At 21.3% G+C, this 24018-nt stretch overlaps 3 protein-coding genes and 1 long non-coding RNA gene across 9 annotated transcripts; 2 read left to right on the forward strand and 2 right to left on the reverse strand.

The window, feature by feature from the left end:
• Window positions 1-907: 907 nt before the first annotated feature.
• Window positions 908-3629, forward strand: LOC552554 (RNA 3'-terminal phosphate cyclase). Of its 2 annotated transcripts, XM_624930.6 has the most exons (8): window positions 908-1259; window positions 1375-1517; window positions 1786-1903; window positions 2056-2380; window positions 2545-2686; window positions 2889-3028; window positions 3109-3262; window positions 3363-3629. In XM_624930.6, exons 2-8 carry the CDS (start codon window positions 1479-1481, stop codon window positions 3579-3581), a joined length of 1137 nt encoding a protein of 378 aa, XP_624933.3. In that variant the 5' UTR covers window positions 908-1259; window positions 1375-1478; the 3' UTR covers window positions 3582-3629. The 2 variants fall into 2 exon arrangements, with proteins under 2 accessions (XP_624933.3, XP_006557808.1); XM_006557745.3 differs by lacking the exon at window positions 908-1259 and having other exon boundaries at window positions 1507-1632.
• Window positions 3630-3814: 185 nt separating this feature from the next.
• Window positions 3815-6048, reverse strand: LOC552533 (GDP-Man:Man(3)GlcNAc(2)-PP-Dol alpha-1,2-mannosyltransferase). The gene is made up of 8 exons (XM_624909.5): window positions 6014-6048; window positions 5623-5853; window positions 5306-5538; window positions 5010-5227; window positions 4659-4943; window positions 4304-4563; window positions 4034-4168; window positions 3815-3957 (listed from the first exon to the last, which is right to left on the reverse strand). The coding sequence occupies exons 1-8, from the start codon at window positions 6031-6033 to the stop codon at window positions 3870-3872; spliced, it is 1470 nt and encodes a 489-aa protein (XP_624912.3). The 5' UTR covers window positions 6034-6048; the 3' UTR covers window positions 3815-3869.
• A 331-nt stretch (window positions 6049-6379) lies between these two features.
• LOC113219292 lies at window positions 6380-6863 on the reverse strand. The gene is made up of 2 exons (XR_003306199.1): window positions 6720-6863; window positions 6380-6409 (listed from the first exon to the last, which is right to left on the reverse strand). It is a non-coding gene; the product is annotated as an uncharacterized LOC113219292 (long non-coding RNA).
• A 250-nt stretch (window positions 6864-7113) lies between these two features.
• Window positions 7114-23463, forward strand: LOC412379 (copper-transporting ATPase 1). Of its 5 annotated transcripts, XM_395837.7 has the most exons (15): window positions 7114-7259; window positions 7669-7740; window positions 7860-7917; window positions 16260-16678; window positions 16759-17045; window positions 18394-18615; window positions 18716-18945; window positions 19019-19208; window positions 19275-19508; window positions 19590-20460; window positions 20540-21126; window positions 21217-21420; window positions 21507-21727; window positions 21830-21994; window positions 23261-23393. In XM_395837.7, the coding sequence occupies exons 2-15, from the start codon at window positions 7674-7676 to the stop codon at window positions 23391-23393; spliced, it is 3888 nt and encodes a 1295-aa protein (XP_395837.3). In that variant the 5' UTR covers window positions 7114-7259; window positions 7669-7673. The 5 variants fall into 5 exon arrangements, with proteins under 5 accessions (XP_395837.3, XP_026301497.1, XP_026301496.1 ...); XM_026445712.1 differs by lacking the exon at window positions 23261-23393 and having other exon boundaries at window positions 21830-22154; XM_026445711.1 differs by lacking the exon at window positions 7114-7259 and having other exon boundaries at window positions 7674-7740; window positions 23261-23463.
• The last annotated feature ends 555 nt before the right edge of the window (window positions 23464-24018 follow it).

Below are 24018 nucleotides of genomic sequence, written 5' to 3' on the forward strand. Positions count from 1 at the left end.
CAAAACATGAATTAATCAAAGTTATTATAATAAAATAATAATATATAATAAAATAAACAAGAAATAATTTTTAACATTCTAAAAGAAATAGGTTAATTTATTTGAAAATAATAAAATGAGATAATTTTAACAATTATTAAAAAAAACTTATTTGAATCTATAAGTAATATCTAGATTAAACGAAAATTAATCTATATTTAGAATATACAATTACTTATAAGATTGATTAATTTTAAAAAGTTGTTAAAAATAATTTATATCTTATTTTTTATTATTTAAATCTTAGGAATTTATACTTTATTTTAACATTTATATTAAAAATTCTCAATAATCTAATAATCTAATAATCTTTTTTTGCTATTGGTTTAACAAAAAAATAATAGAAATATTATATAGCTAATATAGCTTATATAGCTAAAAAGAAATAAACATACAAAAAATGAACATACAAATAAATGTTAAAAATTAGAATCAAAGATTGACGGCATAAATGACAATAAATATAAACATATAAATAAATATTGTTGATTGATTCTCACGAGAATAAGAATTTTATCTAATAGAACGATGATAAATTCAAACGATCAGATATTGGAAAAATCGATATTTTGAAATTTTGTATTTTTACTAGAATAGAATTTTTTTCTCATTGGAATAATAATTTAGATTTGTCTTTTTTACTTTTGATTTGCGAACTATTAATTTGACAGTTTTGGTTTATGATACTAAATATTAAATTCGATATTTTGTTATTTTCGATAAAATTTAAATCCATGGGAATCATTGGAAATCGTTTCTTAAAGTTATTATAGATTGCAATAACTTTTCTTTATTATATCTATATATATATCTTTATTATATCTATATTTTTTTAATTCAGGTTATAACAAATTTGGCAAATATTAATTATTTTTCTAAACTAGCCTTTAGCATAGGAATAATAGAAATGAAATCGAAAATCGTATATGCAAAAACAAATGGTTTGATCACTTGTAAAAAAGAACAAATATAATAAGTTGAGAGACCTCTAGTAGGCAATATTCCCACAAAATTGCTCAAACTTTGAGTAATTTGATTTCGTCCCGTCAAAGAAATTTTCACAAAAAAAAACAATTGCTTCATATATAGCTTATTATACTTTATATACACATACACTTTCATTAGAACTAAAATTTTTACGGATTAAATAAATTTTCTCATAAGATAGTGAGATTTTTTTGATTAGATATATATATTTTAGATATATATATTAACTACCGGTAAATAATATACGTATAAATAATATGTTATATGATTTTAAAATGAATTTATGTAAAATAAATTTTATGTTTGTATATTATAGTTTGTATTTAGTTTGTATTTTTATTGTTTTAGGTAAACAACTTCAATTTTCTTAAAGAAGAAACGATATTTTAGTGCAAAATTTATATAGCGGAGTGTTGCGTACTTTTCGCACACTCGACCGCACTATTCATACCATGTCTGTAGTACAAATTGATGGAAGTTTAGGCGAAGGTGTATGTATATATATTTCAAAATTAATCATTTTAAAAATGATGAAAGGTTAATCAGTTGTTAGTTTAGGATTTAGTTAGGATTTACAGAATATATTTGTAAGATACTTACTACTAGGTATTTACTTACTAAGTTTGAAATATGTTATTTTTAATATTGTCAATTAATTATTATTAAAATTGTAATTACTTATAAAATACTATAGGTTTGAAATATATTACTTTAATATTTTCAATTAAAATTAAAAATATATACCATGTTTGTATTTAGGGAGGTCAAGTATTAAGAATAGCACTTTCTCTAAGTGCATTATATAAAATTCCAATTAAAATTAATAATATACGAGCAGGTCGTCCTAAACCTGGACTTGCTGCACAACATTTAAAAGGTTTGTTTTTATTAAAATATCATTAATTATCATTAAATATTTAAAAAAAATGTTACAATATTAAATTAAATTATCTATATAATAATTAATAAAACAAGATATATATATAATAATATATAACAATAATTAATATATTAAATTAAATATTATAGGAGTAGAACTATTAAAAGCTATGTGTAATGCAGATGTTCATGGAGCATATATAGGATCAACAGTTCTAGAATTTAAACCTGGCCAATTAAATGAAAAAAGAAATAATACATTTCTTATAGATACAGGAACTGCTGGTTGTATTTGTTTGCTAGCTCAAGTTGCTTTACCATGTGCTCTTTTTTTTCCACAAAGAGATATGGTCACATTAATTCTTAAAGGTGGTACGAATGTTCCTATGGGACCACATATAGAATATCTCACAGAAGTATTAAAGCCATTACTTAATAAATTTGGAGCAGATTTTGATTTTAGAGTTATAACAAGGTATATATTAATGTATTTATATTTATATTAACAATATAATTATTGTTAATATATTATACTATAAATTGTTAAGTTAATATAATAAGTTATAAAGTTGTTTAAAGAGTCTGTTTAAATACTATTAATTTTATATTTATTATTTATTATTATAATTATTTTTAAAGGGGTTATTATCCAAAGGGAGGTGGAGAAATATATTTATATATAAAACCTGTACATATTTTGAAAGCTATTACTTTAACTGATCCAGGAATTCCTCGTGAAATATTAGGTTGGGCATATGTTGCAGGTGTTGTTCCTATTAAAGTATGTAATTTTTATATAACTTCTATAGTATAATTTCAATATGATTTTATATAATTTTAATATATAATTAATATTCATAATCTTAATATATTTCTAATTTTAAATATTAAATTTATATATATTTTATATTTATTTATATAATTTTATATTTATTTATATAATTTTATATTTATATTTATTTTATATTTTCTTCATTTTGAAGGAAGCACATAAAATGGCCAATGATGTAAAATCAATTTTAACAGAAGGTTTAAACAAGCATAATATTCCATTACCACCTATAAATATTGAAGTCTATAAAGAGGATAAATCTATAGCTATTGGTAATGGTTCTGGCATTAAGTAAGATTTCAATATTGAATAAATGTGTAAAATGATAAATTTTGTACATCATACGTCTAATAAAATATAATTGATATTAGCGTAACATGTACTACGACTAGTGAATGTATTTTTGGTGGATCAGGATTGGGTTCTGGACGTCAAGAGCAAATAGCTCCAGGTATACAAGCAGCTAATGAAATTTTGGATACAGTATTAGCAAGATCTTGTGTCGATGATTATGCGCAAGATCAAGTACGTATTTTATCAAATTATAAGTATTCAATTATAAGTAATTCTTTAAATTTTACAAATAATATAATATAATAATATAATAATCAATTATTTATTTCAGTTAATCATCTTTATGGCTTTAGCCAAAGGTACTTCTAGAATTAATCTTGGTAGTAAAAAACTTACTTGTCATACAGAAACAGTTATAAAAGTTGCAGAGTTGATGTTAGCTCAATTTAATCTTCATTTTAACTTATGTGAAAATAGTAATGATGGAGATAATATTTCATACAGCTTAGAATGTAAAGGTTGTGAATATGAAAATAAATATGCAGAATAAATATGTATGTTTTCTATTATGCAATAAATATTATTTGACTGCAAAATATGTACATATAATTTTTTATATATTTTATCTATTTTTAAATGAATTACATATATATTAGAATTTAAAGAATAAATATTTTTTTTTATTTTATAAATCGATTTTTAAATTTATATTTAATTTTATATTTATGTATTTTTTTTTATTAAATTGATAAATGAATCATTTTAAAAATTTTTTCTGAAATATTTTTTATGAAAGTAAGAATAAAAAAATGTAATAAAGTTTAATATTTAAAGATTATCATTCTTGTTTTTGTCTAAAAAATGGTTCTATAGTTCGTAAAAATTCTCTTTCGAATACTTCATCCGAAAACCGGTTTACAGACGCTCTGAAAAATTAATTTATTTTTACTAATATTTCTGGCAGAAAAATATTGAAAAAATAATAACTAATGAAATTAATACCTAGCAACTGTTCTAATAGCATTTCTATCTTTCGGATGCATGTTAATAATATGTGCCATAATTGTTGCATATTCTTCAGCTTCTGTAGCTAAAAATCCATTTTGAGATCCTGGTTGTGTTTCTATTATATCAGCTCTATAATTATTGATATATTATAATTATATGTTAATCTATATGTTAACTTATATATATGTCTTTTTTATTATATATATATAATATATAATATATACATATATTTTTTTTTTATTATTTATATGAATTATACTTTACTTTGGACCACCGGAAGCATGAGCTATTACAATTAATCCTGCTGCCATACATTCAACAATGCTAATACCAAAATGTTCATTCCACATTGTATGTAAACCTATTGTTGCTCGTTGAAGTTCTAATAGAAGTTCTGAATATGGTATATTTAATTTAAATTCTACATTTTCATCTAATGCAAAATGTTTTGATAAATCTTGCATATCTTTCATGCGTATGTCATCTTCAAAATTTCGACAGGATCCAATGAGAATTAAACGAACCTGATGAAGATTCCAATCATAAAATATTATAAAAATATTATAAAATACTCTAATATCTTTTTTTATTATTGATATATTTATTATATTATACTTACTTTTTCCCAAATTTCTTCTTTAACAATTGATCTAAGTTCATATATAGCTTTTAACATTAATGGATGATTTTTTTCTGGTCTAAATTGTGCAATTGATACTATACGAATACTGTCACATTTTTCATCATCCTTGAGAAGTGGTAGTGATGTTAAATGCTTTACATCGCATGGTGGATAAATTTTGTGAGTTTTTAATGGACATTTCCAAATTGTGTTAATGTGATCTTCAGTCCACGAAGAATTAACCATTATAATTTCTGCTCTACTACCAACCCAACCATATATCTAAAGTAAATATATTATAGATTAAAATATTGAAATACAGTTACTTAATAATTTTCTTATACATACAAATCCAAATAATTTATAATAAATAAGTTTGGCTGCTGATAAAAATGGATTTCTAGCTATAACTCTTTTATTGGTATGAGAAATAACTCTTTTATAAATATGTCTTAACATATCAGTTGAAATTGTAGGATAATGAGTATATGTTGCTACTCGACATCCACCAATATATCTAAATAGTGGATATGTAAATGCATAACCCATGGTATCAATGTAAATATCTAAAATAATATTTTACATGTGATTTACAATATATAATATAATTACTTAAAAAATGATATGAAATAAGACATTTTTACCTGGCACAAAACTATTTAAAGCTTCGAGACCTAACCAAATTGATCCTAAACTTTGTCCCAAAAGTGTAAAATAAGGATACATTGAAGCTTCTACCCATTTTCGTCTATGTAAATATATAAATTCAATTTTATGTTCAATTTTATAGTTAAATACTTTTTCTGTCTTATTTAAAATTTGTTCCGGATGTGCATCAAGATCTCCAGTATAAATAACTATATGTATATTAGGATATCTGTAATAATAAAAGTATTATAATTTAAAAATATTAAAAATAATGTATTGTTAATTAATTTATCAAATTATTTAAGTTAATTACTTGGTTTGTATAGCATTAATAGCAGCCCAAAGTACTCTTTCACCACCACCACCTGAATTACAATATGGATGAAAAAATCCCACAACTGTTTCTTTGTGAGATCTCTCTGTTCGCTTTTTGGAATAATATCTTCTCAAAATTATTAATAAAATAGGTAAAATAATAAATATACACAATATTTTACATATAATTATTAACAGCAACATATTTAATGATAATACCATACGCATCCTAAAAAAATACAAAATTATTAAACATATTAAATATCATTACATTAAAACTTATTTAATTAAATTTTAATAAAATATTATATTTTTATATATATTTTTATTATATATATTTATATTATATGTTATATTTTTATATATAAATATATATATAGAAATCTTACATAAGAAGATAAAAATTCATATTTTTGTCCTTAAAACAATTCAATATTTAATAACAATAAATTGTTTTGATATGTATGCCCCTTTGAAAATTTTATACAAAAAAATGTCATAAAAGTTTTACAATCAAATCACTCATTTTGATTCTATTTTTAAATTTTTTAAAAATATTTATTTTAATCAATATTTTTACTTATTGTCTCATATCTCATTTAATATGTACAAATATAGATTGATTTTTATAAATTAGTATAATGAATCAAATTCAATAAACGACATATTTAGAATAATGTATATCAATTGTTTGTTTTCATATGTTAATTTTTAATTTTATTTTTTAATTTATATCAATTTTATTTTTTTCTTCACTTCCTTGTTTTAACTTTTAAGGTTAACAGCTGTTAAGAGCAGATAACAATTTAATAGATCAACATAAACTGTATTAGATTTAAATAGAATATTGAATTAAAAATTTAAAAAATTTTTAAGATTTATTAATGTGTGTTCTTTACAAAAAATATCATATAAATTTTAAATTTTTAATATTTAAAATTTAAAAAAAATTTTTTAATTAAAAAAATAATCTTTTTTAAATTAAAAAAAGAGATTTTATACATTAAATTTCTAAATATTAACTATTTTTTTGAATTAATAAATAATTTAAATCAGGTTTGTTACTTTTATTTTATAATTTGTATAAATGATTACATTTCAAATTAAAATTTAATCTTAATATTTAGTTCTAGGTCTCAATTCCGATTCATACATCCCTGAAACTAACCAAACCTTTTACATTTTCTCATTGCACCTCACTGAAGTACCAACAATTCAGCATTACAGATGTGAACAGAAGTCCATTGTCTGCCAATTGCTTGTGTCTTTGATATCCATGTAGTTTATTATTGGTGTAATCCAATTTCATTTAAATATTAAATTTTTTTCGATAATTATATTTATTAAATAATTTTGATAATGATCGATTAAAATAATTCATAAAACAGAAATTATTAACCTAATTTGTATTTTGTTAATATATTTTGATTCACATGTTTACATATATAAACATTTTCTTTTTCATTAATTTGAATTAAAGTGTATTTTCACAGTTTTCATCGGTGAATAAAATTTTGTGAGTAATGTATGCCACTCTGATAGTGTACAGTGTGTGTGAAATAGTGAAAAGATTGGAACATAAATTGAACTATTCACTTTGATGAAAGTATTTTATTTCATCTGTAGAGTTTACTGGTATGATTTTACATTTTCCTAATTATACGTAATTTATATGATAATTTTATTCTTTTATAATATATATAATATATAATATAAATATAACAAATAATAAACGAATAATATCGATTCATGATTTAATTTATATTATTAATAATATTATTAATATTAATGCAAACTTTTTATTTTTTTCTTTATTTTTTTTTTATTTTATTTTTATATACTTTTCATCAATAAATTTAAATAAATTTTTGAATTTATAATTAAATTTAAATATTTTTCAATTAGAATATATATATCAAAAAAATATTAATACATAAAATGTCATTACTAATTTATTATGTCAATAATAAAGATGTTATAATTATAATATTATTAATAGATAATTTTAATTGTATATTTATCTATTTGTAATGTAATTTTGCAGAAGACATGGAAGTGGTTAACACAAAAACATTAGTAGATGAAAATTATCAGCTTGATAAAATAAGTACAGCAGGTAATTTTATCTGTTAATTTCTTTGTTATAAATTATTATTTATTCATAACAATTTTTATAACATATTTAACATTAAATGGGTTTTATCATATTTAAAATTAATATTTTTTATTTTATAGGACAAAAGAGCAATAGAGGAGAGGCAGTAAATTCAGAGCTGGCATTGACAAAAGAAAAGTAAGTATTTATTTATACTATGAATATATACACAAAATAAAACAAATTTTTATATGTGTTTACATATAAAAATTACAAAATATTTGTTTTTTTGCATTAAATTTTATATTTGATTTTAAAAAAGTTGCCTGAATATTTTTTTGTATTTATGCTAATCAAATAGGTTAAGTAAGAAATAAAATAAAAAAAAATTGCTTTATAATAATATATAATATTGATAATTATTGTTGATAATGTTATCAATATTTATTTTTAATTATTTACTATTGGTAAGGACAAATAATTTTTTTTACAATTAATGCTTTTTTATTAAAATTTTTGATAAGAATACATGTATATATAAAAGAAGCAAGTTTGTTAAAAAATTATACATATAAGTTGGTCGAAGTATATAAGTTGGTATTGAAGATAAATTATATCTTTTTATTTTAACGCAATAGTTTTGAAAGTTGAACGACAATGCTTTGATGACGGAACGTGTGGAATAGAAGAATGTTATTGAATGATCGAGTTTCAAAAAGCATAGTGATTCGTGGCGGTTTTATTTTCTAATCGAAACAGAGAATAGATCGACTTTCGAAATTTGATCATGATCTATTGATTGAACGTCAAGTGTGTAGCAAACGCGAGTTTCCTTTACTTTACTATATGACTTCGATTTTATCGCAATTCAGTTCGAGAAATATATATTTTTATTATTACATATTATTTAAATTGTATTATTATAAATTTTAATAATCGTTATAAATATTAAAAAAATTATTAATGTAAAAAAAAGCATATTATCCATTTATGTCAGAATGCGGAAGATAGTAAATATCGATTGGCGATATAAATTACTGAATGTTACTAAATATTTAGGGTAAGTTAACTATTGCATCAATTTGTATTATAGAAAAATATATATATATATCTATGTCTAAATTTTTTATTTGTATTTAATTTATTAAATAAAGAGTAAAAAAATTTTTTTTATAAAAAAATCTACTATATGTACATATATGAGTACATATCTGTACATATAGTATCTAGTACATATATTTTGAAATGTTATAATTCATAAAATAAAAAATATAGAATTATAAGAAATAAAAGTACAAAATAATATAAGAAATAATATTATTAGTATAATCGAGACATTTATCTTTCTGTATGTGGATCTGGAGCATGCCTTTCTCTTGTTCATGCAATATACATTCGAATCGTTTTCAAATACACGTAGTATTAAATATTCATTCCGTGATAATTTTCAGTTATTTCAATGTACTTAATTTTTTGATCAGTATATTGTATTCACATTTTTATTCGATCTATCTAATTTTATTTCTTATCGTTTTTTTTTATTTTTTCAATATTTCCATTATATCGTAAACATACATTTTTTTGCTTTTATTGTTCATTATTTTTTAACATTATCGGAAATATAGTTTTATTCAATAAATAAAAATAATTCGATGAAAGTAATCAAACGATTTACGCTTCGGTTTTCTTCAACGTATTTTCGATTTGTTCGAATTATATTTTAAAAGAGAATGTTTTTACGAAGCTATCGAAGAAAAGGAAACAAGATAAAAGTTTGCGGTTTTATGAATTATTCATAGTTATTCGTATTACACTTGTAAAAATAAATCAAATATCGAAATAGAATATCTGTTTTGTTTCATATATCAATTGAATATTGCAAAAAATTAATAACTTGTTCTATTTCATTGAAAACATTATATTTATTATATACATATATAATTTGAAATTAAACAAAATCGTATAATATAAATAAAAACAATTTGAAACGAAAATTCTATGCATATGCATGTTTATATGTATAAAAAATAAGAATAGTTTTTCTATTTTTTATGATTTCTAATTGCGAATAAAAATTGTCCTTTATAATGATAATTTTTACGAGATAATGATAGGATAATATATTTTAAAATTATTTTTATAAAATTATTATATTTTTGTTAAAATGAGTGATATAAAATCTATTAAATATTAAAAAAAATATTAAAAAAAAAATTTCTCATTAAAAAAATATTATATATTATTATATATTTTATATTAAAAATTATATTTGATTTAATTTTTTTTAATCTATTATAATTCATATTATTTTATTATTGTACTCACATTATTAAAAGAAAAATTTTTGAAAGAATTAAACTATTATTAAATCTAAATTTAATGAACAAATTTTTTAAGATATTACAAATCATTTAAAAATTAATATTAATGATTTTTATAATTTTTTGTTCAGTAGTTTACAATAATTTAAATGTTTTAAGCAAATAATTTTTTTTTTTTATTGCATAAAAATAATTTTGAGTAAAAAAATTCAGATTTGAAATAAAGAAAAGAAATTGTCATTTCATAAGTATTTTTATTTTTAATTTATCTGATATGAAATCTAATCTAATGTGATTTTTAGATATTCTTTTTGAAATATCAAAATTTATAATATAAAATTAAGAAAAAAAAATTATTTAATTTATAATAATAATAATAAAAATGAAAATTAAAAAATCAATCAATATTTATAAAAATATATTTTAAAACAATTTAAATATTTTTATAGAAACTATTTTTTTTACACTAAATCTAAAAGATTAAAAACAAATTTTTTTAATTATTTGAAAATAATCATATATAAATCATAATTTTGACTGTTTTTGTTTCAAAGTCAATGTATTAATATTATTATACTTATATTATTATATTATACAAAGTCTTAATATATTCGTTAGATATCTTTAAAAAGATATTAATTCAAAAGCTAAATTGTTAAAATTTATTTATTAAATTATTAAGTTTGCCTAGATAAAAATGGAGATAGAGTGTGACTGCTCTATCTCTATCATATCATCGTCTCATTGTTTTACTTCATTTGACGCAAATTTCAATTGCTTGTAATATAATAAATAAATTTTAATCCATATCTCTATATACATTTATGATACATTTATCCTCTAGAATCAATTCTTCAAAAATATAAATATATTAATATTCTGTATATATATATATATATATATATAAGATATTCAAATAAAATTTGACAAAAAATTTAAAAACTTAACTTTAGAAATTAAAACAAAAATTTGCAAAAATATATGCAAAAATGATAATTAAAGATTATTTTTCAAGTTACAAGCAATTTAATTTTGTAATAGATGAAATACAATAATAATGAAATGGTTCTATCTCCATCTCTCTCTTCCTGCTTGTCTCGCTTTATTTAATATAAAATTAAATTGTTGTTTAATTATTTATAGTTTAAAAAATAATTTATAGTTTAAAGGATATTTTTGCATATCAATTTTTACATTTATTTTAATCTTTAGAACTACTACTTAAATTTTTTTTTAATTTCATTCAGACTCTGTATATACTATAATATATGTGTACAATAATAATATATTTAATCGTATTCTGAAAATATAATAAATAGATATCTCTATTTAAGATTCAATGAAAAAAATTATTTAAATATAAAATATGAATAAATTAAAAATATAAATAAATAATTAATATTAATTTTCTTTTTATAATTAAAGAAATATATATATGAACCATTGTAAAATTAAAAATAATGGAAAATATAAAAGAAGAAAGATAACATTACAGATAAATATCTTATATAATATCTATATATATAATATCTATATTTATTTTTTAAAATATTTCATTTTCTTTGTAATTTAAACAGATAAAATAAATACTGCAGTTTCTCTGTATAATACATAAAAAGAACTGATAATCAAAAATAATTTCTTAGTATTTTTATTTATTTATATTCTTTTTTATTCAAAAAAAATTATTTCTTAATTAGATTTATTTCTTATTCACGAATAAGAAGATTCGTGAATAAGATTGGAAATATGAAATTATTGGAGTCAGTATTTTTCTTCTATCTTTTTCCTAAATTTGTATCTAAAACTTTCAAGTTTGAAGAATTGCACGATACATAAATAAAAAGATTTTTTTTTTATTCGTGATTTTCAATATTGTACGTTAAATAACTGAAAAATATAAAACAAGATTGAATATTTTTTATTTGAAATAAAATAATTATTTTAAATAAAATAAAACATAAATTTATTTGAAATAAAAATGTATGCAAATAAATTCCAAAATCTTATTTGAGAAATCAATTATTTTTAAATGATTTATTTATGTTTGATGTTCTTTTAAATAAGTTTGATTATTTCATAAATATGAAAATAGAAAATGAAATAACAAATATTAAAATAAGTTATTTTTCAAAAATAAAATTATTGTTCAAATAATATTATTTGAAATAAAACAATATAGTATATATACAGGCACATAAATAAAAAATAAAATAAAAATTTTACTTGAATAATTATTTTGAATAGAAATTTATTCTAATAAGATTTAATCTCGGTATAAAAAAATTAATATATTATCAAAAAAGTAAATATTAATAAAATTTAATTAATATTAAATACAAACTTAAATAATATTATATATAAACTTGATCTGAAGAGAAAGTCATGTGTAGAAATATGATCCTTTTTTTTTTTTCTATTCTTCATATTTAAAACGATTATAAGACTGTGTAAATTAAACTTGAAATAAGATTTTTCTTACTATCGGCTAGACGAGATGTAAAATAGTCGTGTACAACCGTAACGTATATCGGCTAGTTTTCGTAGGAGAATAACGATCGTGTCACGAATAAGTGCCGTGAGCAAAAAGATCGTGTGGCAATACAATTATAGGAGTTTATCAGTCAGTCGGTCGGTGATATCAACTCGAGTCAAACGCACGAACGCGCCCCACTCTTCGTTACCGGAACTTGTTCGCTTTCGAACGTGATCTCAATTTTCTTCGGAATATATATAAACAAATTTTTGAATTAATCTCGCAGAACACGTTTACGATTATACATTATAAGATTCGTAACGTGATTGCATTTTTTTTTTTAGCAATAATCGATACTTTAGTATCCAGAATTTGTCCTTTCGTTCATTCTAAGTGTTCTTTTTTTATCTACTTTATCGACTCAGAGTTCTATCCTTTTTATCTATTGATTTTAACTTCTTAAGCTTTCTTTTCTTGTATTACAAATATAGATTACAATTTCGCGTTAATGAGTAATTTTTTAATATTTCGATTTACTAAATATTCGTTTATTAAATATTTTGTTATTTTCTTCTTTTTTTTCTTTCTTTTAAGAAAGAATTTATAATATTTAGTTTTATTTATTTATTATTATAAATTTACATTTAAAGGATTATTATATTCAAATCGAATTGCAATTTTTTTTACAATCCAACAAAGGTTATTCCTTCGATTATATAGTGAAAGTTTTTCCTCGTGATTATATTTAAAAAATGGATAACGATAGACAGCTTTTAATTTATGAAAAATATGGATCGGATTCTTTTTGGTAAGGTTTTTCGAATTCAATAAAATCGTGTTAGTATTATTATCATCTTTTAACTTCTGAAGTGAATAATAATTATTAACAAAAAATATTTAATTATTTCTTTTATTTTAATCCTTGACAATAAACACTATTTATGATTTGAAGAATTGAAAAAAAAAAAATTATTCAACGATGAAAAATTGAAGCAAAACCAATTGATAAATTCATGAAAGCATATCTTCTTTTATAACATTATCATTAATGAGTAAACGTGCAAGTTATATAAATCAAATTATAATTCCTCTTATGATAAGAAACGTATTGACGTATTAGATCGTTGGAAATGAAAATATATGTATTGCAAATGTATAATATAATACATTTTTGAATTATTATTAAATTATATTTATTATATTTGTTTTATAATTTAAAGTAATGCAAGATTATGCTATTAATTAATTCTTTCAATTCTTTTTTTCGATTTAATGTTTATTCTTTTTTTTTTTTTTTTTTTTTTTTAATAATTGATAATATGAATAATATGAAATGTATGGAAATTATATGTCAATTTTAAAAATTAAATATATTGTACATTTATAAATCAATGGATACTTAATAATATATTTAAAGATATAAACATAATCAAATTAAAAAAAATAAAATTAAGGTTGCAATATGATATTGATAATTAATTTTTTGCGATTTATAATTATTTAATATAAATAAATGTGAATAAATATGAAATAATTTGCGATAAAATACAAAAGAGTATTATAATATTGTTACAATCCAAATATTAGTCTGAAGCTTGTAGAGTGTTATTATATTTATACAACAGCTTTGGAGGATTGATTTTAAAAATCAAAAAAAAAATAAAAATTGATATATGAAAATATGTCAAAAAATATAATTGAGACTGATTAAACTGATTAAAATGATTAAAATTTATTAAGTTTTTAATAATTGAAATTTTATTATATAGTATTAAATGAATTAAGACATATAGTTTTATACTTTATTTTATTTTATTTTTCTAATATAAACTTCAATTGTTTATAATTTAATAAATAAGCCTCGATATTTTTGTATGTCAACTTTTGTACTTATTTTGTATTTTTCTTCAGAATTAATTTTAATTCTCTTTCAAAAATATTCTATTCTTTAAATTAATTAGTATTAACACTCTGTATATATACATAAAACTTGTTGAAATAAAATAATTATCTTGATTGAACGTTGGATTTAGTAGAATAAAATTTATAGATTGTATTGTAATATAGATCATAGGATTACAAATTATAAGAAAATATTATTTTATTAATTTTAATATAAATCTATTTTAATCCACTAATCACCAAGCACTAATAATAATGCATAACTTATTAAATAATTATATAAAAATATTAATAGATTAATTTATTATTATATTAAGATTGACGTATAATCTTATTGATATACAAAAAATATATCAAAATATAATAATCAAATTTTCAATCCATTAAATAGATTTAAAAGAAATTTTTTTGATTTGAATAAAAAATATACCGTATCATAGTATCATAAATATTTTTATTTTTTTCAAGTTTGATAAAATAAAAAAAAAAATATTAAACAAATAATTTAAAAAGTTTGTAAACACAACAAATATGAGAAAGGAAATTCATAAATTAATTTTGATAGATAATGTTTCATAAGCTTATGTTTACAATTGATAACTTCGATGATTTATGAATAATAATGTATACGCATCAGCAATATTTTATGAATGGGATACATGTATTTCAATAATATTAATAGTATTCTATCAGTATGATATATATTTTGCTTATATGAATATATCATAACATAATATAAAGAATGATAAAAAATGATATTTAATATTTATAGAATTTATATTATTCATTGAAAAAAATTAACATAGATTCTAAAAGTAATCTTTTTTCCTGTAAAATCAATTTTTATTATTTACAAATAAAATAACATTCTACATATCATAATTAATATATTATTCTTTTTTTACATCATATTGAATTATATTTATATTTATATTTATATTTATATTATATTTATATTTATATTTATTTACCATTCTTCATAATAGAATAATGAATGAAAATTAATAATTAATAGTACAAGAATAATAGTTAACTACATGATTATTGAAAATTTGTATTATATTTACGATGAAATAATTTTTGATAATATGAGTATATAATACTCTGTATCTATTTATAATATAATATATTCTATTAGATAATATAATATTCTTCTTAGAAGCGAAATATAAATACAATCATGATTTGAAATTAAATAACAAAAATTGATAATAAAAGGTATGAAAAAAAATTGCTTTTAAAAATCATTTGATTAAATTAATTCCTTGATTAAATATATTTTATTCGTTTTAATAAGTCTTACTATAAATTTTATACATATTAGATTTTTTATCATCCCATATATTTATATATATATATTTACAATATATATTTATCATAAACTGATGATAAATAATAATAGCAATGATAAAACTTTTATTTTTTAGAAAATTTTTATTATCATATTTTTTATATTTTTTTAAAAATAAGATTAAACATAACATATTTCTTATATTTGTAAACAATTTAAAAATAATGATGAAAAGTGAAATATATGTATTTAAAAAAATTTTTTCGAAATTGATTACAATCAATTTATTCCTTCTTTTTTTATAAATTTATTAATAATTAATAATCACTTTTATCACATAGTTAAGATTTATATGTAATCATAATAATCTAACAATGAACGCAATAATTAATATTTTTCTTTATCGTTCACCAATTCTATTCAGAAAATTAATTATTTATTATTATGGCTTATTTTAATAATATGATACAAAAATTATTATTATTTTGGATGATTTTTGATGCTTTTCAAGAATGAATGAAGTTGAAAAGATCGATTCTCTTTCCCTCAGGGATGGTGACGAAGATGTCGATTATGAAGGCTCGACACACTTGGTCTGCATTCCTCGATCTCAAGAGATTAAAGATTCCTCGAATGCTTCTAGCACGATGAAGGTTAATATTGAGGGTATGAGATGTCAAAGCTGCGTGAAGAATATCGAGGGAACTATAGGTAGTCGACCAGAAGTTCTAAGCATTAAAATAATCCTAGAAGAAAAGTTAGGTTACATTGAATACAAAGCAAACGAAATTACACCTGAAGAATTGGTCGAAGCTATAGAGGATATGGGTTTTACCGCTTCTTTATTTAAGGAAGAAAGTAATTCTATAGAAAAGAAACAGATAAATCATGTATCACAATCAAACATTAGTATATGTAGTATACACGTCGATGGAATGACTTGTATGTCTTGTGTTAAAACTATTACCGGTGAGTAACAAAAATTCTTTGAATCTTGTTCGCAACGAAAAAGAAATTATTGGATTTTTTTTCTTTTTTTTCCATGTCAGGAGTTTTATCGGAGAAATCAGGAATAAAACAAGTGAATGTTAGTTTAGAGAACAAGGAAGCAAGAGTTTCTTATAGCGATAACGATGTAACAGCTGAACAAATATCGGGATTCATTGAAGAAATGGGTTTTAATTCGTTTGTTAAAGAAGTAAATGGGATGGTTTATAACACAACGATTAATTTAAACATTAATCCTCCAGACAGTGGAAATGTCTCGTTAGAACTGAATGGAGGAGGTGATGTGAAAAAAGAGAATCAAACAGCAAAATGCTTCTTACATATAACGGTAAATATTACATAAAAAGAAAGAATAAATGTTTCAGAATATCACTAACGATTAATTAAGATAAAACTTGTCAATGTTATCAATCTTTTTCTTTATGTATTTATAACTATAAATCTTATTTTCCAAGATGCAAAAATATTATGTATTATATTATATCTGAGATTCAGATGATTAAATTTGAATTAAATCTAGCTTGATCAAATAAAATATTCTTCATATTTGCTTACACAATGCTATATAATTTTATCTATAGATGACACCTTTGATTAATATATATATTTATGATTTATCGAATTTATCATAAGTGATTTATATGTATATCTTATTTTCCAAATGATTTCTTTTCAATTATAAATAATTAATATAAATTGATAAATTTTTTAATTGCATTTTTTAAATATTATAACTAAATTATTTTCAATTTCAAATCATGACAATATATAATATAATATATAAAATTAATATAAAATTCTTAAATTATTAAAACTTACCTATAAATCTATCTCAAATTTTACTCAAACGTGTATAAATACGATGTACTGAATGAAAAATATTTTTTTATATAAAATTTTGATTTGTAAATAATAACTGAATAATTTTCTGAAATAAATAAATTATATTTTTTTTATTTGAAATCGTTGATAAAATAAAAGATACGAAAATGAGTGAGAAATGCATGAAAAAGGAAGACATAAATTCTTTCATTTGTTTGAAATCAGTTAAAAATCAGTAATAGACTGAAAAAAAATATCATTCTATTTTTTTCTAAAGAATAACATTGTCATTCGGCTTATCTCTTTGTGATTTGTTGTTATCTTGAATCTTATGTTTCATCCCGTCCGAAAATAAGGTCAAACCAAATAGCATACTTTATCTATAATAAGTAATCGCAAGCGATTCGTTTATTTCGTATAAAACTATATCTTATCTAAAAATTAACATGCAAGTTATATATATATATATATTTAGTTTGTTTAGGAAGAAATCATTCAATATGATGACCTTGACAATATATTTCAAGATCAGAATCTATCTCAATGTAATAAATTCTTATTGATTTCTATTCTAAATATTAAAAATTAATTTAATATAATTATAATAAATAAACGCTAATAAGCTGTTTCATCGAATATAGTATTGGATTTGACAATTTATAATTGTAATTTTCTTGACGAAAATTTCAATTTTCAAGGATTTTATATTTTTCTTCATTTCTCATTATTCTCTATATTCTCCGTTTTTCATATCAATCGATTACTGATATCTTTCAAAATTTAATTTCAATTAATTTTCGGATTGTTGTTTTAAAATAAATTGTTATAATGATTACTATAATTGTTACTTAAAGGGAATGACTTGTGCTTCCTGTGTTGCTGCCATAGAAAAACATTGTAAAAAATTATATGGTGTAAATAGTATTTTAATTGCATTGATGGCAGCCAAAGCAGAAATTACATTTGATCCGGATAAGATAAGAGCAGTAGACATTGCATCCAGCATATCCGAATTGGGTTTTCCTACTACTTTGATTGAGGAACCCGGCACAGGGGAAGGTGAAGTTGAATTGAAAGTAAGCTTTTTATTCAATTTCAATTTCAATTTCGCCGTTAAAGTCATTTATTTCATATGATTTATAATTAATGAGATCATTTTTAATTTTGATTTTATAGATTGCAGGTATGACGTGCGCATCTTGCGTGAATAAAATAGAATCAACTGTGAAAAAATTGCCAGGTGTTCATTCGGCAGTAGTTGCGTTAGCAACTCAGCGTGGTAAATTTAAATACGATGTAGAAAAAATTGGCATTAGAGATATTATTGAATGTATTAACAAATTAGGTTTCACAGCCATGTTATTTAGTAATAGAGATAAAGAAAATAGAGATTATTTGGATCAAAAGTAAGCATTATTTTCTATTAAATAAATAGAAACATTATACTATTATATTATTTTATATTATATATTTTTACAGGGAAGAAATAAATAAATGGCGAACTGCATTTTTAGTTTCTTTAATTTTTGGTATACCATGTATGTTAGCTATGACATATTTTATGGTGGATATGTCTATTGGTGAAAAAACACATAAGGATATGTGTTGTATAGTACCTGGTCTTTCTTTGGAAAATCTAATTCTTTTTATATTTTCTACTCCAGTTCAGGTAATTGAGTATTTATTTAAATTGAAAAATAATTTTTTTAGAAAATTAATAGAATAATATTTATAGTTTTTTGGTGGCTGGCATTTTTATGTACAAGCGTACAGAGCTTTAAAACACGGAACAACAAATATGGATGTTTTAATTTCTATGACTACTACAATATCTTATTTGTATTCAGTTGCCGTACTTACAGCAGCCATGATAATGCAGGAACATGTTAGTCCTCAAACATTTTTTGATACTCCTCCAATGTTGTTAGTGTTCATAAGTTTAGGAAGATGGTTGGAACATGTTGCAAAGGTTTTAATTTTTTATTGAAATATCATGCTTACATTATTTACAAAAATTAATAAATCAATAAAATATAATATACTTTTTCAGGGCAAAACTTCGGAAGCTTTATCGAAATTATTGTCTTTAAAAGCAACGGATGCAGTTCTTGTTTCATTAGGTCCTAATAATGAAATATTATCTGAACGATTAATCAGTATAGATTTAGTACAACGAGGAGATATATTAAAAGTAGTGCAAGGTGCTAAAGTTCCTGTCGATGGCAAAGTTCTATCGGGTCACTCTACTTGCGACGAAAGTTTGATTACTGGAGAAAGCATGCCAGTGCCAAAAAAGAAAGGGTCAGTTGTAATAGGTGGCTCGATAAATCAAAATGGTCCACTTTTAATTACTGCCACACATACAGGAGAACATACAACATTAGCACAAATTGTACGATTAGTAGAAGAGGCACAAACAAATAAAGCACCTATTCAACATTTAGCCGATAAAATAGCGGGTTACTTCATTCCTCTTGTTATAGCTGTTTCTATAGTGACTTTAATTATTTGGATAATAGTGGGATATATAAATATAAATAGTTTACCAATTTCGCACAATGATCAAATTAATAAACAGGGAATGAATAGAGAAGAGATTATATTTCAGTATGCTTTTCGAAGTGCTCTTTGTGTATTAGCAATAGCTTGTCCATGTGCTTTAGGATTAGCTACACCAACTGCTGTTATGGTTGGTACTGGAGTTGGCGCATTAAATGGTATTTTAATAAAAGGTGCTGAACCTTTGGAAAATGCGCACAAAGTTAAATGCATTGTTTTTGATAAAACCGGAACGATAACACACGGTGTATTAATGGTAACAAAGATAAGTCTCTTTGTAAATGAAAAACTTTGTTCATTAGCAAAGTTCTTAGTTATTGTTTGTACAGCTGAAGCAAATAGTGAACATCCAATTGCATCAGGTAAAATATTGAAAATTTTTATACATATTTATTAAATTTAACATAAAATTTTTAGTAAATCTTGTTTTTTTTTCTAAAGCGATTGTCCGGTACGTAAAGGAAACAATAGCTTCCGAAACAACTGGAAAGTGTATGAATTTTCAAGCAGTTGCTGGTTGTGGACTTAAATGTAAAGTGTCATATATTTCAAATATATTGATCGATGCATTAAAATCTGAGAAAATTATTAACTATATTAATGAGGTAAAAAAATTATCTTCTGGAACATATACCTTAAACAATGTGCCAATCGATGTTACGCCAATTACAAATACAAGTCAAGAAAGACAGAATTTGGATCTGGAATTATTATTGAATCCAGATTCTCATGGTGATCAAAGTAATCCTGAGGATGTATATGAAATATGTATTGGTAATAGAGAATGGATGCGAAGAAATGGTATAAATATACCACAAGAAGTCGAATTAAAAATGGTTGCTGAAGAAGAATTAGGATGTACTGCTGTTTTAGCAGCAGTAAATAATGTATTAGTAGCTATGATTAGTGTAGCAGATACAGTTAAACCAGAAGCTCATTTGGCAGTTTATACTTTAAAAAAAATGGGTTTAGAAGTTATTCTATTAACTGGAGATAATAGAAAGACAGCTGTTTCTATTGCCAGACAAGTAAACTACTTGATTTTATTTAGTAGTTTATTTAGTAATTTCATTTACTCATCTTTTATGAATTTATTTATTATTTTATCATTTATATAGGTTGGTATTACTAGAGTATTTGCAGAAGTGTTACCTTCGCATAAAGTTGCTAAAATTCAACGTTTACAAGATCAAGGATTAAGAGTTGCTATGGTAGGAGATGGTGTTAATGATAGTCCAGCTCTTGCACAATCAGATGTTGGTATTGCAATATCTTCTGGCACAGATGTTGCTGTAGAAGCTGCTGATGTAGTTCTCATGAGAGTAAGTTAAAATAATTCTTTTTTAATATTTTGTTTTTTATATGTTTTATATAATAATGTTTTATATTAATAATAATAATAATTTAGAATGATCTTTTGGATGTTATTGCGTGTCTGGATTTATCAAGAAAAACGGTTCTTCGAATAAGGCTGAATTTTTTATTTGCTAGTATCTATAATTTATTGGGTATTCCCATTGCTGCTGGAATATTTAGTTCTTTTGGATTCTTCCTTCAACCTTGGATGTCATCAGCAGCAATGGCATTAAGCTCAGCATCTGTAGTTGGCAGTTCTTTGTTATTAAAATTGTAAGTATTAAATAGAAAAAATTTCATATTTAAAAATGAAAAATAAAAGAAATAACAATAATAAAAAAAAATATAATATTATATTATTTATTTTATTTTTAGATACCATAAACCAACAAAGGCTACATTAGAAACATCAGAATATTTATTAGCAATGCATGCTCATTCTACTGCAAGAATGATTGATTTAGATACAATATCTCTTCATCGTGGTTTAGATGATTCTGTGTTACCCATTATGCATAGATCGACATCGACATTATCCAGGTATGCTCAAACTACTCCTATATTTTCAAAATTTATAAGAAATTGTAACAATCCTACTGCTTGATAGAATTTGACATTAAAATTATAAATTGATATTTTTCTTAATTATAACACACTAATATTAAGGTGTCAGTTTTTAATAAATTTTATGTGCTTGTTCTTTATTATTTACATCATTAATATTGTATTAAACTAACAAAAATATTAAGAATGTTTATTTAAATGGAAATTATGATAAAACTAATTTAGTTTTTGATGTCATGTGAGTTATGTTTTTGATAATATATGTAATTTTTTTTATAAGTAGTAAATTTTTTATCAATATTTTAATTATATTGTAAAAGAATAAAACAGGCTGTGAACTTTAAATTAATTTTATGAAAACATTTCATTAATCAAATAATGATTTATTATTAATTAAACTATTATTAAAACTATATAAGACTGATTAAAAGAAGTTTTGTCCAATAAAAATTAAATAATTACAAAATATAATATCAAAATAATACTTTAACAGGAACATTTTTAATTTTATTATATGAATTGTAAATATTGTACTAAATGTAAATAATTGATATTAAATAAGATATATTTTATTGTATATCAATTTCAATTATTGTAAGAAAATTTTGTAAATAAATATTCATATCTTTTAAAAATCCATATGTTATCTATTAAATAAATTATTTGATCCTAAAAATTTGCTTATTTCTTAATCTTTGTGAGTTTTTTGCATGTTTTTACAGTTTTCATCTTTTATGATCTATATGTGTATTAATGTAGTTAAAAATTGTCTTGGAGATTTATGATGTTGTAGTAGAAAATTTGTGAGAACTCTCAATCTTTTTGATTGTAAGAATATTGTATGTAATTGTAAATTTTTTCTTTGCTAATTTGGCAGTATTTGATTAATATGCTTACAGAAAAAAGAAAGAAAGCAAATAACAATAATCTATAAAGTATATTATAATTATTATAATTTGATTATTAAATTATATATTTTAAATAACATTCCACTAATGCTTATATTATTATAATAATTATTCATTAACATTAAAAAATTTAGATGTCTTATGAAATATTTTGCTGTATATTAGCTTAATATAAAATGATGTGATATAATTATAAGAAATAATTCATGAAATATAAGAATATCATCAATAAATATAAAATAAGGTAATATGTATATTTTAATCTCTATAGTAATACTTAATATTTTGATATTTTTATAATAAATTTGATAATTCATTCATATTTCAATTGCAGATTATTTCGAAGATCAAAGGATGATATCGAAGGTCGGCTTCTAAGTGAGGATGTTGATGAAATTGATTTGATAACTGATTTTTCTGGTTATCGAAAAAATATAAAGGACCATACAAATATAACACCATTATAACTTGTAAGAATGTCTTTCTTAAATAACTGTATTATTTGTGTGTCTATACGAATACACGAATACTCTTGTATATATTTATATATACTTTATGAATAATATAATAATCTGAAATTTAATATTTAATCAGAAAAGTATAATCTTCATTCTGAAACAATTTCAGAATATATTTTATAACTAATTGTTAAATTTTTGATACTAATTATTAAGTTGTATAAAATTAAACAAAAAAATTAAGAATATGTTTTTATAGATCTGTTATTAATTGCTTTTTTTACATTAAGTTTATCAATAGTATTATCATACTTATATTTTTTAATTATTTAAAGTAAAATAATTAATAACTTTTTATATTACATTACATATGTCTTGTACTTAATATATTTTGTAAAAGATGCAATTATTATTTTATATATTTATATTTCAATATAAATATATTAAAATTATATAAATATAATATAATTATTATATTGTAACATAATATTTATAATTCAATATTATATTTCAAATATTATAAAAGAAAAAAATAAAAAAATCATAGGGACCATGTTGGTTCAATTATGTACAAATTTAAAATGCTTTAAAGTTTAAAAAAATATATTTTTTATTTGTTCCATAAATACAATGA

This window comes from Apis mellifera, linkage group LG16, assembly GCF_003254395.2.
Source record: "Apis mellifera strain DH4 linkage group LG16, Amel_HAv3.1, whole genome shotgun sequence".
Taxonomy (NCBI): Eukaryota; Metazoa; Arthropoda; class Insecta; order Hymenoptera; family Apidae; genus Apis; species Apis mellifera.